The sequence below is a fragment of the Tachypleus tridentatus genome, chromosome 7, assembly GCF_004210375.1.
Source record: "Tachypleus tridentatus isolate NWPU-2018 chromosome 7, ASM421037v1, whole genome shotgun sequence".
Lineage (NCBI taxonomy): Eukaryota > Metazoa > Arthropoda > Merostomata > Xiphosura > Limulidae > Tachypleus > Tachypleus tridentatus.
Window position 1 is genome coordinate 164,143,019 of NC_134831.1, and position 18,109 is coordinate 164,161,127.

The 18,109-nt window shown below is 32.8% G+C and overlaps 1 protein-coding gene across 1 annotated transcript; it reads left to right on the plus strand.

Moving 5' to 3' along the window:
* Positions 1-1,605: 1,605 nt before the first annotated feature.
* LOC143257090 (calreticulin-like) lies at positions 1,606-17,313 on the plus strand. Its single transcript, XM_076515307.1, has 9 exons — positions 1,606-1,820; positions 3,039-3,143; positions 3,605-3,808; positions 4,483-4,577; positions 6,734-6,943; positions 7,283-7,540; positions 9,811-9,903; positions 14,764-14,925; positions 17,065-17,313. The coding sequence occupies exons 1-9, from the start codon at positions 1,721-1,723 to the stop codon at positions 17,089-17,091; spliced, it is 1,254 nt and encodes a 417-aa protein (XP_076371422.1). The 5' UTR covers positions 1,606-1,720; the 3' UTR covers positions 17,092-17,313.
* The last annotated feature ends 796 nt before the right edge of the window (positions 17,314-18,109 follow it).

An 18,109-nucleotide genomic window follows, 5' to 3' on the forward strand; every position in this document is an offset into this window, starting at 1 on the left:
CACGTGGTTAGGGTGCTCGACCTGCAGTCTGAGGGTCGTGAGTTCGAATCTCCGTCATACCATACATGCTCGCCCTTTCAACCTTGGCAGCGTTATAATGTGACTGTCAATTCCACTATACGTTGGTAAAGGAGTAGCCCAAGAGTTGACGGTGAGTGGTGATGACTAGCTGCCTTCCCTCTGGTCTTACACTACTAAGTTAGGGACGGCTAGCACAGATAGCCCTCGAGTAGCTTTGTGTAAAATTCAACAACAAACAAACAAACTTTGACCGTGTTGATCCCACTGTTTCAAGATGTGTTTTATTATACACTTGTCACATTTCTGTGGTTGCTGTTAATATTTTAATCGCACATGTTAACAGGAATAGTGGACATTAATCAAAGTTATCCAAGAAAGAATGTGAGGTTTAACAAAATCAACAAATGTTGTTTAATACAGAAGTGAGTGGAGCTTCCAGTAATTTAGAAAAAGATAAAAATATACCACACATATTCTATGCTGCTTAAATTGTGCATCTGTATAGACTTATAGAGTTGAGGTAGTTTAGTAATTTGGCAAAGTTTGTGGTATGTTGCACTGCCTATCCTAATCTTGCACTGCTAAATTAGGGATGATTCAGCGAGTTATTCACTTAAATAAGAAATTATGATTTATTCAATGGGTTGATTTAATTCAGTGTTTAGTAATGAGTGTTATCTTGTTTATTAGCGAATAAATTATATAAGTAGGTTTATTTGGAAATATTAAGCTCATTATTGAAAAACAAAGAAAGGGAAATGCTCTTACACATGTTGCCAAGTTCTATCATAATATCGCAGTAGTCCCGCAAAATAAACAATTTTGAATTCACAGCTTTGACTTTACATGGCTTACCGCTTGATGTCTCGTAAATATTTGGATACTTAAACTGACTTTCTTTCTAAAGGTAATGGTATTGATGTTTGTTTTGAATTTCGCACAAAGCTACTCAAAGGCTATCTGTGCTAGTCGTCCCTAATTTAGCAATGTAAGACTAGAGGGAAGGCAGCTAGTCATCACCACCTACCGCCAACTCTTGGGCTACTCTTTTACCAACGAATAGTGGTATTGACCATCACATTATAACGCCCCCACAGCTGAAAGGGCGAGTATTTTTGGTGCGACAGGGATTCGAACCCGCGACCATCAGATTACGAGTCGAACGCCTAAACCCACCTGGCCATGCCAGGCCTTAATGGTATTGAACGTCGTGTTTTTGGTATTAAATTTTGCTGTTCATTTATTTTAGTCTCTTCTATATAATGGACTAATTGCACTATTATTAATTTTGCAAATAAATACATTTTTCACTAAAATGTTTTGTTACAGATAAATGTCACTAAAGACGTAGTACATATGATATTTACAAATCATAGCAGACAATGGCCAGTTTTTAAGAAAAAGAAATGACAGTTAACTGTTGATAGCACATAATAACATGAAATTGTATAAACGAAATCGTCTTAACCCAACAATGTAGTAACCTGGTAAATCCATTGAAGACACGAGGATGTTGATGCGTGGATGCTTTTGATTGGCTACGTTTACAACCAATGAGTGCGTTCCAGCTGTAAGCTCTCACGTGGACGAAAGCAGCCAACCTGCCGATGAGTAGTGTTTGTTAGCGCGTGGGGTTTTGGTAGAGTTTGGTTGAGGAAGTATCATTTACTAGTATCTGGATTTGTACTGTTTTTCTGTAATGAGCTATAAAATGAAATATATACTTTCAACTCTGTTAATTCTTCCTGCGGTATTTTGTGAGTCAAAAGTATATTTTAAAGAACAGTTTAACGACGGTGGTAAGTAACTGTATTTTTAACTTATATTCTTTTGCGGTATCGTATGTAGTGTGACAATTATGTGGATTACTTCCAACTATTGGCTTTGACGTTTTAATTTTTTTAATGCTTACGGAGATTACTGTTTGCGTAACACTGTTGATGATAAACTTATAATATTGTAACAACATTATTGTATACAATTGTTATGAAACTACATGGTGAAGCGATTTTGAGAATGCGTCATTTAATGGTAATTGGTACAATTGAGCTTAGAATTAGACTTAACAAAAAAGCTAATGAAGCCTCAGGTTTCGTTAAATAATGTTGACTAAATTGGAAAGATAAATTTATTGTTTACGTACCAATGAGCTGTTACTGGCAGTTGGAAAATAATGTTAAGTAGTAATCTGTACAAAAAGTTGAGAAACTGGCTTGTAAGGTTTTGGAAATTTATTTAATAATATGTCAAAGTCTGATGGAAAGTATGTGAATCAAGCGTGAAATGGAGATTTATAAATTTAAATACAACGTTTGTTAAGTTCTGGTTTACGAATATAGAGCTTACAATTTTACAGAATAGGAGACTTTCCCTAGCTATGAGAGAAAACAGAAGTAAGAAGTTACATGAAAACATTTGTTTACTGATAAATATACTTGTAAGTTGTAATAATGGTACACTTAGCAATCATTTTATTTGTATCATGATAATAAGTGAAAAGTGCAATTTCTTGGACACCTTTCATGGTGTGTAGTATGTATTAGATAATTAGGGTCATTAATAGGATTTTTTTTCTGCTCTCCGCGAGATTTCTTAAAATACCACCCCTGGCATAACCCTTACACTATTATCTCTCTCTCTCTCACACTACAAAATATAGCAACTTATGGTAAGTTTTTACTTACTCAGGAGTATTTTTATCTTTCTTTGAGCTGTTTGGATTTGACTGTTAAGATAGTTTAACGTTTCTCTTTTTAAATTTAAATGAAGCTTTATTGTTTTAAAATTGATAATATAGTAATTTTTATGAAGTCCATTACTAAATCACAAAAGACAGCAAATGGTTTGAAGTGAGTGAAAATAGTTTTGTTGAATGTAAAATTAAAATAAAACCTAACTTTACTGCACTATGCAGTTGCCTACCTATCAGAGCTGAGCATGTTTATTGTAAGGATACTTTGTGTGTATAAGTGTTGGTTAATGAATATATTTTTAAAAATAGTGACTTTAATTTTCAGACAAATGGGAAGAAAGATGGGTTCAGTCAGAACACAAAGGCAAAGAATGGGGAAAGTTTGTACTTACTGCTGGAAAATTTTATGGTGATGAGGAGCTCAACAAGGGTAAGAAAGTTGTTTGGGTAGCAGAGCTTGTGACATTTATTATACACAAAACATTAAATTTAATCTGAAAACAATACATAGCTTTTCATAAGATGACTGACACAGTTCCTGTCTGTGAATAATACTGGTTGATATTTGTATAAAATGTTTAATAAATTGAGGTAATTTAAACTGATTACTGTTTAGCATTGTCAATTTGTCTTAAGCAGCTATTTAAAAGATGCTTCCTTGTTAGTTTGGGTTGTTCATGTGGGAACTTTGACATAAATTTAAGAATTAAATGCTAGTTGAATACAAAGTCTTTTCTGGTTTCTTTAAGATAAAGACTCGGACAGGATCTAATCATCTAAGAAATGAAGTAAAATCTATGACCAAACAGAAATATTGTATCATTAATTCAATTAACCACATCATGTTTTTCATATTGAAACAGCTGACAAATTGTTTTAACAACTATTCAGGAATTCAGACATCTCAAGATGCAAGGTTTTATGGTATTTCAACTAAGTTTGATGCCTTCAGCAATGCAGACAAGACACTAGTGTTGCAGTTCTCGGTAAAACATGAACAAAACATTGACTGTGGTGGTGGATACTTCAAACTATTTGATTGCAGTTTAGATCAGAAGGATCTTCATGGAGAGTCCCCTTATATGATTATGTTTGGTAAGATGTTTGTATATTGGAGGAAATTGGCCAATATTTAATTTAAGGGATAATTTGTACCTCAAGATGTAGGTACCTTTTCAAATATCAAACATCAGAACACATGGTTTAATTGATAGGTTTTGTCTGAAAAAACATTGGAAGGAAACTGACAAAGAAATAAATTTTTGCAAAATTCCAGAAATGATTCCATGTGTTTTCTTTTTTAAAATATATTTATTGTTTATCTTGTATATTTTTTTTATTTTCTAAAGGAAAGTGAACTGTAATTGGTTAATGTACTTAAATTCAGTTAATTAAGTATACTTACTTGAAGTATGAGTTACTTGTTTGTAAAACCCTTGTCTGTTTTACTATAGGTTAGCAATTTAAAAACTATGTTGCAAAATCAGTCAAAAATAGTATGCAAGAAGACATACAGATGTTTTTCACAGTATTAGTAATTTGAAGTAGCGCTGTAATGTGTGATAAGTTGTGTTCCAGAACTTAGTTAATGTTCCAACATTTATTGACACAAAACTACACTATCATTGTACTGTTATGTAGCTCTTTAACAGCAAGAATACATTCTGTTGAGTATTTTACTTACAACAGAATAATAAAGGAAATATACTTGGGAGATTATGAAATAAAGTTCCAAAGTGAATTAGTGCAGTGTTTTATTTCAATTTTAGGTCCCGACATTTGTGGCCCTGGAACCAAGAAAGTTCATGTTATATTTAACTATAAAGGAAAGAATCTGCTCATTAACAAGGATATTCGATGCAAAGTAAGTAACTGTAAAGGTGTAAACAATCGTAATTGAATTTGATTTGATACAGTAAGTAAACCTCACCAAGTTCTAAGACACAGTAGTGTGACACAGACAGGTTACATGTGGTCCTCAAGAGATCAATTTGATACTACCCTCCATCCTGAATTGTTATATATATAACTAATTGTAATTTAAACATATGTTTGGTTTAGGACTTGAGGGCCACATGTGGTGTGTGGATTAATTTAAGTTTCTTCCCCATAGCTTTAAAGCTTTATTTTATTCACATAAGGAAGGCATGACTAAGTTTCAAGGGTGGCTCCCAGAGAACTGTGACATGTTTTTTATCGCAACAAAATCTAGACCTGCTATTCTATATATGGTGCAAATAGCCTAGTTGCTTTGCACCATAAAATGCCAAACCAAAGCTATTCTATATAAACTGTAGGCCAAAATCTTAAGGTCAATAGATATACAGAAAAAATATGCATTTTATATTGTTAGACTCAACCACTTATTTCAGTAGAGCTTCGAAATATGAAAATAAGAAAATAAAAAAAACAAACTTATTAGCATTTAATAGGGAACTTGTGAACACTGAAATTAACCTAAATACTAGCTGGTCAAAAGTTTAAGACCATACCAAAAAAAAGTCCTAAACAGGGTAGGAAATGCCCAACAAGAGGTCTCAGCAGTGAGTTGCACAGCCGTCATTACGAATAACTTCAAACATTTGCTTTGGAATGGTCAATATAAGCGTTTGCAGAAGGCTGGCTGGAATGTTATTCTAAGTAGTGAAATAGCTTCACAAACATCATGCACTGTTTAGAATTGACATCCATTTCTATAGACTTCTCTTGCCATCCACCCCCAAACATTTTCAGTGGGGTTCAGTTCTGGCAAACATGCTGGATGGTCCAAAGGAATCATGTTATTTGCCATAAGAAAGTTTGTCCTGCAGGCATTGTGGATTGCAGCATTGTCCTGCTAAAAGATCCAGTCATTTCCACACAAGAGAGGGCATTCAATCAATAAGGATGCTCTCTCCAATGTGCCAATATAGCAAGCTGCTGTTTGATGCCCCTGTATAACCTGAAGCTCCATTGTTCCATGGAAGGAGAAAGCACCCCAGCTCATGATGGAAGCTCTTCCACTGTGTCTTGAAGAAAATGCCTGGTGGGATATGCTTATTGTGTCAGTAGCGTTGGAAGCCATCTAGATCATTCAGGTTAAATTATTTCTTATCAGAGAACAAAACCTTCTTCCACTTTCCTACGTCCCATGTTTGGTGCTTCTCAGCAAAGTGTAACCGAGTTGTTTCATGGTGTGGAAGGAGGCGTAGCCTTTGAAGACGTTTACGGTTTTTAAAGCCTTTCTCTCATAGATGCTGTCTTATTGTTCTTGAGCTGCATTCTGCGTATGTGAGGGCCTTAATCTGGTTCGACAATTGATTGGTGTCTTGCCGGACAACCTGTCGAATCCTCCTGCTCAACGCAGGCGAAATGTTCTTGGCCAACCACTTGCGATACTTATTCCCTGTTCCTCAGGGTTTTTTAAGAAATTTGCAACAGCAGTTTTACTATGCCCAATCTCACCAGCAATGAGATTTTGCCACATTCAAACTCTGTCAACTTTTTAACCTTTGCCATGTTTTTACCCAACGTAACACAGGAGATGTCATTGTGAGATGTTGACAACGCTAATGCTTCAACACAAATGACTAAATTTTGTGTTTACCAATTAACGCTTCATTTCAGTATGGTCTTAAACTTTTGACCAGCTAGTATTTAGGCTAATTTCATAGTGTTCACATTTTCCCTATTAAATGCTAAAAAAAGTTTATTTTTATTTTCATCTTTCGAAGCTCTACTGAAATAAGTGGTTGAATCTAACAATGCAAAATGCATATATTTTCTTTATGTTCATTGACCTTAAGATTTTGGCCAGCAGTGTACAGTTGTTACTTTCTAACAGCCTAACTATTTCACCACAGAAAAGGACTACAGTTGCTGCTTTATTGACTTATTTTGAAAATTTAGCAAATATTTAGAAGTTATTTATGTTTCAAAAATTAGTTTTATGTAATGGATACTGTCAATAGGCTGAAGACATGATTACTATTGTCATAATAATGTTGGAAAATGCCTTTTGTTAATTTTTGCACATTCTAGGACGATGAGTACACCCACGTGTACACGCTGATTGTTCGTCCAGATAATACCTATGAAGTAAAAATTGATAACGAGAAGGTTGAGAGTGGAGAGTTGGAGAAAGACTGGAACTTCCTGCCTCCCAAAAAAATCAAAGATCCTGAAGCCAAGAAACCTGAAGATTGGGATGATCGGGCCAAGATTGATGATCCTGATGACAGCAAACCTGAGGTAAGATTTGAATCTTAAAGAAATAATCATTCAAAGTTAAATACGATGTTACTGGTGATAATATAAAGAACAAATACAGTCTAGCATCTAGTTGAGTAAGCTTGTGGGAAAAATGCATAAAGGTATTTCATTCAGGTGATGTTGTTGCAAACATGTCTGAAAAATGCAGTTTAATTAATGAAATATTCAGCTGCAGTCTAATTGTTAAAATTAAAGCTAAGTTACTGCAGGACATGTTCTTGTAGGGCTAGAAGTTTGAACATTTTGTTATTGTTTGTTGTATCTTATTTGTTGTGTAGCCATATTTGTTTTAAATTGAATATGTACCTGTTTGAGTAGGACTGGGACCAGCCAGAATATATCCCTGATCCTGATGCTACCAAACCAGAAGACTGGGATGATGAGATGGATGGTGAATGGGAACCACCAATGATAAATAATCCAAGTTACAAGGGCGAGTGGAAGCCACGACAGATTGATAACCCTAACTACAAAGGTTCATGGATTCACCCTGAAATAGATAATCCAGAATATGTACCTGATTCAAAGTTATACCAGTACCCAGAGATCTGTGCTGCCGGGATTGATATTTGGCAGGTAATTTGCAGTGTTATGATTATTGTAGTTTTTCCTATTTAATTTTAATTATTAAACTATTTAAACTGAAACAAAATGTCTTTCATTTTGAGTAGTGTTAATGGAATAAAAGTTTATCCACATACTGAACATGACATGGCATTTTCATTATCAGTATTCTGCCATTTGCATGGAACAAATTTTCAAAATGTCAGTAATGATGTTACTGTTAGCCACTTCTTTTATCAGTTTATGCTCATCTCTTCATGTCATCTGTGTTTTTAGTTTTTTCATCTTGTCTTGCACCAGCATTCCCTTTATCTCATCATCTTCCCTTCTACTAACTTCTCTATCACATGCGTAATCCATTTCTTCTTTCAATGGAAAGTACTTTTCCAAGACACTTCTTTTGCACCATCTATAATACTTTGAGTTTCTTTACTGTCTAACTGATTCTATTCATTTTTCTCCAAATCAACATTGAAGTTTTTAAATCTCCTGAAGTTGCTTTTCCTCAAAGTCCATGTTTCCAGTTTGTGTGTCATCACTTTCAGTACAATGGTTTGTCTCCTTTTCAGTGTTCTCTTCAGGATGTTCACAAAAACACCTTTTATAAATATTTCCTTTCCAAGTTGCAATTAATTTCTTTGGAGCATTTTCTACAGGCTATAATACTAACAAAATCAACTGTTACATCTCATCCAATTTGTTTTTCTATGCAGATGTTCATGCTTTCATTGTTGTTTCCTGAAGTCTTCATCACTAATTCCTTTGTTTTGTTAAAATTTTCTACATAAGTTTGTAGCTTTTTTTAAAAAAAATGCAATCATTGCTATGATGTGCACATCTGACTGCTTTTTTCTTTTGTCCAATCTGCATCGACCTCTCCAATGCTTTCTGTATCAGTGCCTCAGAGTAGTTATTAAAGGAGTAGCACTACTGAGCAACCTTGTCTCACTTCTGAGCCACTGTTGGCTACTCTTATCTAGGTATCTATTCCACATATCTTTCCAAATCATCTTTGACAGTCTCAGTAGTTTTGGTCAGCATTATTCAGTGCCTTTATCAAATATGGAAAGGCTACATACACATTTCCATTGTATTCCAAACATCTTTGGCTGTTCTAATAACTCCTGAAGCCAAACTGCTTATTTGGTTTTAAACTCTGTACATTTTACCACATTGTCTTTTTTAGTGGTATTGTAACTGACTTTATGAAATTTTCCCTTTTTTGTTTTGTTACTTGGTTTATTCACCTAATGTTGTTGTTTTGTTAATTCTGTTCCCTTTTTTTACTTTTTTGGTTTCAAGTCTTTCTTTAATTTATGACCTTAAACTCAGTTACTTAAAGGTTAACCTGTAATTATGTAAGCCAAGAATTTTTACACCTTGATAGTTGGCCCAGTTGACAGTCGTATAAGACAAGCATGTTCAGTAATGGGGACTTGAACTCGACCTTTATCTTGTGAGCCAAATGCTCTAACCACCAGGTCATACCTTTATCACTATATACTTGGGTGCCTCAAAAGCCGTAGATTCTCTCCAGATTTTAAAGTGTTATCTGATTTTCGTTTTACTGTATAATGCTTCCACATATTCTTTTTGCTTGACTGTTACTTCTGCTTCAGTTAACAACTGTGTCTTTGTTCATGATTGTGTTGTTGTAGCATATGTTTCTCCCATACATCAGATCATATTCTGGTTCTTAAAGATTTTGCAACTTCTCTGTCCATCATACTTATTGCTTGTCAGTTCCTATTTTAAGTTTGATCTTTAACTTTTTGTAATGTTCTTTACCTTCCTTCAGTTTTCTTTGGTTTGTTCCAGTGATACTCTATACCTTCACAGATGTACTGACTTTTTTTTTTAATCCTAGCAGAGGAATTGACAGACAAAAATTAATCAAGTATTTTCATAAAGCTAAATATTTTAGTAATACAACCAAGTATCGCTTAGATCACTAGGATTAATTATTGGGTTTTTAAAAATGAACTTAAGGCAGAATAGATTAAAAATGGCAATTTTGTAATAAAAAATAAGTGTCAATTGACCTGTCTTTTTACATACATACATGGAAGGGAGATAAAATTCTGTTACTGGACAGGTACATCATAAGCTTGTTGGAATTTAATTGTTTTTTGGTGCTTAATAATGCTTTTGTATCAGCTTTTTCAGAAAGGTGGTATATAAGACTAATTGTAAGATATCCAATCTGAATTGTGCTCATAATGTACACTGCAAACAAAACCACACAATTAATAGATACAAGTTAAAAATCATCACTGTTTCAGGTAAAATCTGGAACAATATTTGATGATATACTTCTCACTGATGACCCAGAACATGCAAAGAAGTTTGCAGAGGAAACATGGGGAGCTACAAAGGTGAGTTACATGTTGAATTATTTGTGGTTAAATGGTTCATATCCTGCATTTTCTGCTGTGTGTGTATTAATTTGTTATAACTTAAACACACAAGCCAAAACAAAATTAAATTAAAGAATGTTGCACTGATTTGAAAAGATCCTACGGTACAAGCTATAATGTGGAATTATGAAATATACCCTAGGTTTTGTAGGTGACTGAAGTAGGACCCATATTGCAGTGTGAATACACTGCAATCAGTATTAATAGAAACTAAGATCAAAATGTGGGTGCTCAAGCCCACAATGTACTACATTTATATTATCCTTTTATGCCTATAGAGAGTTGTGGGAAGGTGACTGTTTTTTTAAGTAAAGAAGAAAATTAACTAAAATAAAAATAAGGTATTACCATTTGGGGGAAGTAAGTTGAAAACATGCCTCTAAGTTGGCATTCCAGCCCCCCCCCCCTCCAATATGGTAGAAAGGCATTAACTGACACAAGAAACATTACTGTGACTATCATGTTCTAAACAAGGATGTATACTTTGCCACATATAAAGGCTTGTTTAGAACATGATATTTACAGTAGAATATACTATACTAGTTTGTTTGAGTAGCTGAATGGGATGCTTCATGCTGATATAGTTTGTTTCTTGTGTTGTCAGTTAGTGCCTTTTACCATACTGGAGGCTGGAGTGCTAACTTCAAGTGGTAAATTTTCAACTTACTCACCCCCAAATGGGTAACCAAAAATGTTATCGACCCACCCCTTACGGGGTATTTGAAGAATGATTAATACTGCTCACTAATCGCTCCAATGTCAATATCACACATTCAGCCAGTAGAGCACATCAAACTAATAAAACCTAACATTACAAATTGAGACTTCCTCCAACTAGAAGATTTGTTGCCAAATCCCTCCTCCTCTTATATATATAAGTATTACAATGTATTATGAGTTACCTGCTTGGTAACAAACACAAAACAAATAAATCAAACAAATTTCAACTTTTTTTTACAATAATTCTAACAATAATAATAATACTTTTTTTTACAACTTACAAGATTGTTATTGCATCAGTTACCTACTTGGTAACAAACAAATAAATAAAACAAATTTCAACATAACTTTTCCAATATATCAGTAATAATACATTTAATATCATTTACTGCTCCCACATTTAATAATAAATTCTTAAATTCCCAATTTAAATAATTTTTAGGAAAATATTTCTTTCTTATATAATCATAATTTTTGCAATATAGAATTATGTGATCTTGCGTTCCTCTCTCCACAGAGACATAAATTAGATTTTCCATAAATTCTTGCTTGATATTCTGGAAAAACTCCATGATTTGTTAAAATTTTATACATATAAAAATCTCCTTTACATCTATTAAAGTTTACTTTATTAAAATATTTACAGGTGAATCTACCAACAGAAGCATCATCCTATCCTTGTTGCCAATTACTTAATTCTATTTGTTTTTTACTGTATCCAAATTCAGTGTTAATTTCCATTCTATCTGTGGCTTCCTTAGCTTTAAGATCTATTTCATTATAATTGATCCCAATGTGGGCTTTAACCCAAATAAAAGTAATAGTTTATTGTAGATAATGTTCTTTGATTCTATTAACTAAATAATTATTATTTTTACTTGATTTAAGTGCCATTAATGATGACCTTGAATCAGAATATATCACTGCTTCATAAATGTTATTAACCATGAAATCAAGTCTTAAAAACTGCAAACAGTTCAGCCATAAATACTGTTGTATTATCATTTAATCTAAACAAACTTTCATCTTTAATTTCATCGTTATATAAGCACATCTAACTTTATTAATTTTTGAGCCATCTGTATAAAATTTATTACTAAATTGTTTTAAATCTTCATCATAGTACCAATTAAAACTACGATTGATCCAAGGAGCGAAATTTAGCTCCGTTAGAACTTCAGTATTTTCTATTTCAATTACTTCATCTTCTATTTTAATATTTTGATTAAGAAAAAATAATTTGTATAGCTTAACACCAACTTCTAGTTTTATATCTAAAGGGGGGAATCCTCATTAAGGTGTTAAGTGTTAAACTAGCTACAGTTTTATAGGTTTTTGCGATGGGTAATATTGCAATTCTTTGAATTTGTAAAATTTTACTTTTAATACTTTCTGTATAATCAAACCAGATTTTATATCCATGTTATTTTTTCTATACTCAATATGTAAATATCTTTCAAAACTTTTGGTTTCAAGCCCCAAGTGGCTCTTGAAATCTGCTTTAATTTTTGAAGAACATTAACTATTTTACTTTTAACAAAATTAAGATGCAATAACCAGTTTAATTTCATGTCAATTATAATACCTAAATATTTCAGCTCTTTAGTAAATTTAATTCTTTTATTACTAATAGTAATTGTAGGTATATGCATTATATTTTGGCCTTTATAAATTAAAATAAAATTTCATATATCTATATTAAGTTCTAATTTATTATCTAAAATACAGTTGTTAACCTTATTTAATATATCCTCAGATAAAGACGTAAATAGGTATGAAGCTTTTGCTCGCATTAAAATGGTGTCATCAGCACATGCTTATATGTTTGCATTGTTTGTACTTTTTAATTTTAACATTACATCGATATAAAGATTCCACAGAATAGGACCCAAACTAGATTCTTGTGGAATCCCCTTATTATATTTCTTACTTATACCTATTCCACAGAATAGGACCCAAACTAGATTCTTGTGGAATCCCCTTATTATATTTCTTACTTATACCTATTCCACAGAATAGGACCCAAACTAGATTCTTGTGGAATCCCCTTATTATATTTCTTACTTATACCTATTCCACAGAATAGGACCCAAACTAGATTCTTGTGGAATCCCCTTATTATATTTCTTACTTCTACTTTCTATAGAAACAAACTATTTTGGGTATGATGGTGAGTAGGTTCTTTATTTACTTGTACTTTCTCTGCTTCTTGTTCTTATTTTCCCTTCACTCTTCGGTTCTACTTTCATCTTCGTAACTTCTGCAAAAGTAGGTATTATCTTCTCTTCTTTTATAATGTCTGTATTTTTCTTGAGTTCCAAATTTTCCCCAAGTAGATGAGAAATCACATTTTGTTGTATTATAACTATTCTCACTGTCTGTCATTTTCTTTTTTAATGTCTAAAAGGTGTCTTTTTCCAGCTTTTCAGTAAACATTGTTTCTACCAATTCATCTTGATTTTTAAGAGCACGCTCTAATAATTCACTAATATTCGAGATAGCTAATCTCCTTTTGTTCTAAGATTTCCTCTCCTTTTTCTCTTTCTGTATCATGTTTTGTGTTCTTCCTTTTCGTCCTCTACCTTCATCTCGCTTCTCTCTTCCTCCCTTTTCATCATTTTTATTTTTTTTATCTTCTTCATCCCTTCCTTACTAGTGATAGCTTTTCCACTATCACCCATTCTTCTATCGTAATTTACTCACTGAATACTCCTTTAACTATCTATTAGTATTTTAGACATTTCCCAGCCAGGACCAATGAGGAGATAGGAGTACTGCCATGAATTTCTTTAAAACCAATATGTATAAACAGGATATACTCTGGGCAATTGTCCTGCTTATATAAATAAAGGTTGACGACATAATACTTCCAATAATCTTTGCAATTACTGACCCTGGCTCCTGGCCCCCCAAATGGGTAGTACGTTATTTCCTTTTTTTTATTTACATTAAGTTTTTTCTTTACTCTGGAGAGCAGTCACCTTCCCACAGTTGTCTGCAGGTATTGAAAGGTGATATAGATGTGGGGCATTGTGGACTTGAGCACCCACATCTCACTCTCCTAATTTGTATTTCTATACTGGGTATTGCTACTCTTATTTTTTTATGAGACTGGTGAATGGAGGTTAAGACTGTTAGATGGTGTATCCCCTGAGATTTTTCAATTAGTGTAGCATTATTTGTTTAACTTGTTTTTAAACTTGTAACAAACTAATATAATTAGTAAGAGGTTTGGATTTGCTGGTTTTAATGCAGTCCTTCCTTGTGATTTTGTTTACTCAGCTTTATCATAATGTATTCATTTTCTTTTAAATCAAATGTACACTTTGTTGAATATTTTGACATCTGTCCTTTGTGCATCTCTAATAGGAATTGTTTATAAAGTGAGTATAAACCTAATTTTTCAACCAAATACTGAGCTTTATGAGCTAATTAATATAGCCCAGCACTTCTAATTCTTAACTAAATTTTGTTGTATTGTAAATGGGGTAACTTAATATAATTACTTAGCTATCTGGTTTGAGGTTTCCACTCGTTCGTAAAAGATTCTTACAAACTTGTTTAGTAGCAGAACCATTATGGAAAGTGTTAGGTTAATAAAGCATTTTTACCTCAACTTTTGTCCACGAGTATTTCAACTAATAAATGAAAACTTGCTTAAAAATTCATGTTAATGGATGTAATGTTTCACCCTGGATTTAATTATATCAAGTTTAATTTGCTCTTTACTGCATAACGAGTTTCTGTGAATCTGATATTTTATGAAATACCTGGTTTAAATTTTAATTGTATGTCACATAGCAGCCTTAATACCTTGTTAATGTTTTATTAAATTGAATAAAGATGTGTTAAGGAATTTTGATGGGTAAGAAATGAGAATGAGAGATGAAGTGGTGACTACCTTGGCCTGATGACATTAGAAAATGTATTGCAACTGAGAAACTAGATATTAGATAGTTGCTACAGGGTATGGACAAATAAAAATTTGTATTTTTTTACCATCAAAATGTGGGAGGGGGCATTATGATTTATTGTATGTACATTTTTTATATTTCTGTAGTAGTTTGGAAATCAGGTAGTAATAACTGTTTGTTAAAGGATGCTGAAAAGAAAATGAAAGAGAGCCAGGAAGAAGAAGAAAGAAAGAAGGCTGAAGAAGAAGCCAAACTGGTAAAAGAAAATGAGGATGAAGATGATGAGGAGGAGGATGAGGATGAAGAAGAACCTGAAGAGGGAACTGAAACTTCAGAAACAGCAGAGGTATAAAACTTTAATTCCAAACATTTCATATTTAAAGAAATTTCAGTGAGTGCATTAAAAAAACAAAATCAGTATTACTGTTACATACTATAGTTGTATATAAGGTTCTGAATCAGTAGGATTTGAGATTACTGATAAATAATAATTACAGTAGGATCTTCATACATAAGTGTGATTGTGTAAATTAATTCATTACGAGTTTTGGGAATCTGTATAAATGTGATGTAAGTATATTTTGTACTTTAAGATAGCCAATGAATTTGCAGGGACAGTTTATTCATAAACTTGTCATTTCTGTGATTGCTGATAATATTTTAATCACACATGTTAACAGGAACAGTGGACACTGACTGACCAAAGTTATCCATGAAAGAACATGTATTACAGAATCAACAAATGTTTAATACAGTAGTGAGTGGAGCTTCCAGTAATCTACAAAAAATCAAATTATGCCACACCTACTCTATGCTACTTAGATTTTCAGGTTTCTTACAGAAGGCAAGATGATAGTTGTGAAATATGCAAAATGTGGAAGTCACATTACTAAAAAAAAAAGTTAACTGTTTTAAACTAGAGAACACATTCTCAACTGTGCAGGCAAAATTACATAATTATACAAATGTAGAATTATTACTTGATGCTTGGAAATTAAATAACAGTGAAATAACAATGATTTGCACATGGGTTTGTGATAATTACACGTTCGGAGTCAGTAAACGTATATATCCACTGCTATTTACATTTCCAAAAGGTGGAATCTACATATGTAATCAAAATGTTTAATAATGCATTTAAACAAACCAAAACATACAGGTTTATAGTGCAAGTCTCTCTCTGAGGGTGTTTAAATTAATTCTTGGAACTTTTTTTTTTTTTGCCTTAAAAATATTTACTAGATTTGTACAAGTTATTTTTTGCTTTGTGCTTGCCCCTCCATTGGCACAGTGGTATGTCTGCGGACTTGCACACTAAAAATCTGGTTTCGATACTTGTGGTGGGCAGAGCATAGATAGCCCATTATGTAGCTTTGTGCTTAATTCAAAACAAACAAAGCTTTGTGCTTGAAAAGTATCAATTAAAGCAAGTGGCAAAATGACTTAAAATATTACTTAGATATAAAAGCAGTATACAGTTCATGTTACATATGAAAGTATTGATGTAGAAATCTCGAGTGTTGCACAAGTTTAGTGAGTAGTGGTGTAAAGAACTGATCATACAAGTTAAAGTAATTTCTGGCAAAACTGTTTCTCCAGATAAAGCATTCCATGGGGACAGTTACTACTGATAGTTATTAAAAGCTAATCAAAGAAAGCTTTCTTCTAGCCACTTGTGCTAGTCAGGACTAGTTGTATTGATGTTAAGACATTCTTTGATTAGTGGGTTTGTTAGTTTGTAGTAGCTGTGTTGCTGTAAAATGGCATAACCTGTAATTATTTTGAGAAGCTTAAGTAACTTTTAGTTGTAAAGAGAGAAATGGTTGATTTATTAAATGTGACTTTAATTTTGCCTTGCACAAGTCTGTTGGATAAACTTTGTTTATTATAAGTCATGAAACCTATGAAATTTTGGAGACAGAAGATTAGCTTAATTCAGTGAGGCAAAAACAGTAACCTTGATCTTGTGCAAGAATGGTTGACCCACTTTTATATCTTATTCATTTTAGATATGTACACAAACCTACACTGCTTTGTTATTCAATTTAATGTGTAGGAAGTTTTGAAAGTGATCCACTTGTGCACTCTTTTCTGCATGGTGTAGAAATATGTAATGTTTGCAAAAGCTGTCATTGTCAACTGATGGCATACTTGCTGTTACCTACATTTATCATTTGGCAGTTAAATGCAGCAAATTTAAGTCTGTAAATAATTCTCAATTTTTACCTTTACAGAGTTTGCTGAAGTTTGAAATACTGTACCAATCTTTTCTGTGATTAATTAGATTGCAGCTGTTACTGTCTATGAAGGAGTGCTTTTTTTCCAATGGAAAATTCATGTTAAGAGATGTGGTACATGGGTAGCCCTGAGGTTTAGTAAATCCTTATAGACAGTAGTTAGTTACCTGATTCCATTGTTAGATTTAATAAATGTTTTGACAGTTTAGCTTTCTTCTCAATGTCTTTTCTTTAATTTTTTTTTCCAGGAAAGTCATGAACATGAGGAGTTGTAATACATTCTTGGTGTTTTCATTCATTCTCCTATATCCTGTACATAGGTCAAACATGGACATAGCATAGAAGCTTCTAAGCTTTAATGATATAAATGTTTCTTCTTCATCTGGTGAATATTTATCGATCATAGACTACTGCATGTTCTTTTATACACTTACTTTCTCTGTACTGTAGGAATGAAGTGTAAAAGGTGTGTGAATAAAGAACTTGATGTTCCCCTATTTTGTTTTGATTTTTGAATTACCACCATAAAACCTTTTCATTTATAAATTCAAATAGGTGAAACATAAAACGCACAACACACACACACACACACACACACACACACACACACACACACACACACACTTTATAACAATGATTCAAATGTATTTATATTACACCTGGAGTTATCACACTGCACACACTATGATTAGCATATATTTCTTCTTACATCCAGTTCTAGGCCAACTAGCAGTTTAATACCAACAAGAATAGACTTACAGATGAAGAATCGTGATTTAGTTCTTAAGAAAGTTTAAAGTAAAATTACTAGAAGGTGTAGAAGTAAATCAAGTAACTAAATGTTATAATGAAACCATATTCCAAGCCAACTTCAACCAACATTTTCACCTGAATAGAGAAATTGTTGGTTATGAGACAAAATACCTAAACACACTGAAGATAATACATCTGGAATAATTATGGATGTAATAAAGATTTGAAGCTGACAAGTACTAAGCTTTAATTACCTAAAAATAATTTTTTTTTTGTATGAGGAATTTAAATCAGTCATTTCAATTGGCTTCACGGCCTCAAATTTAAATTTCAATGGTATATGTAGTAATGTAACGATGTGGATGTGTTGGGCTTAAGGATTCCTTTACAGTATGTCTCACTTGCTGGAGATAAATTCGACAACACGTCTCATAAACATATACTGTATCTACAAAAATTCTGTATATCATACTTGTATCTTAAACACGATACAGCTCTTGTCAAAAGTCCACTTAGGACAAGTCAAGCTATTGTTTCCTG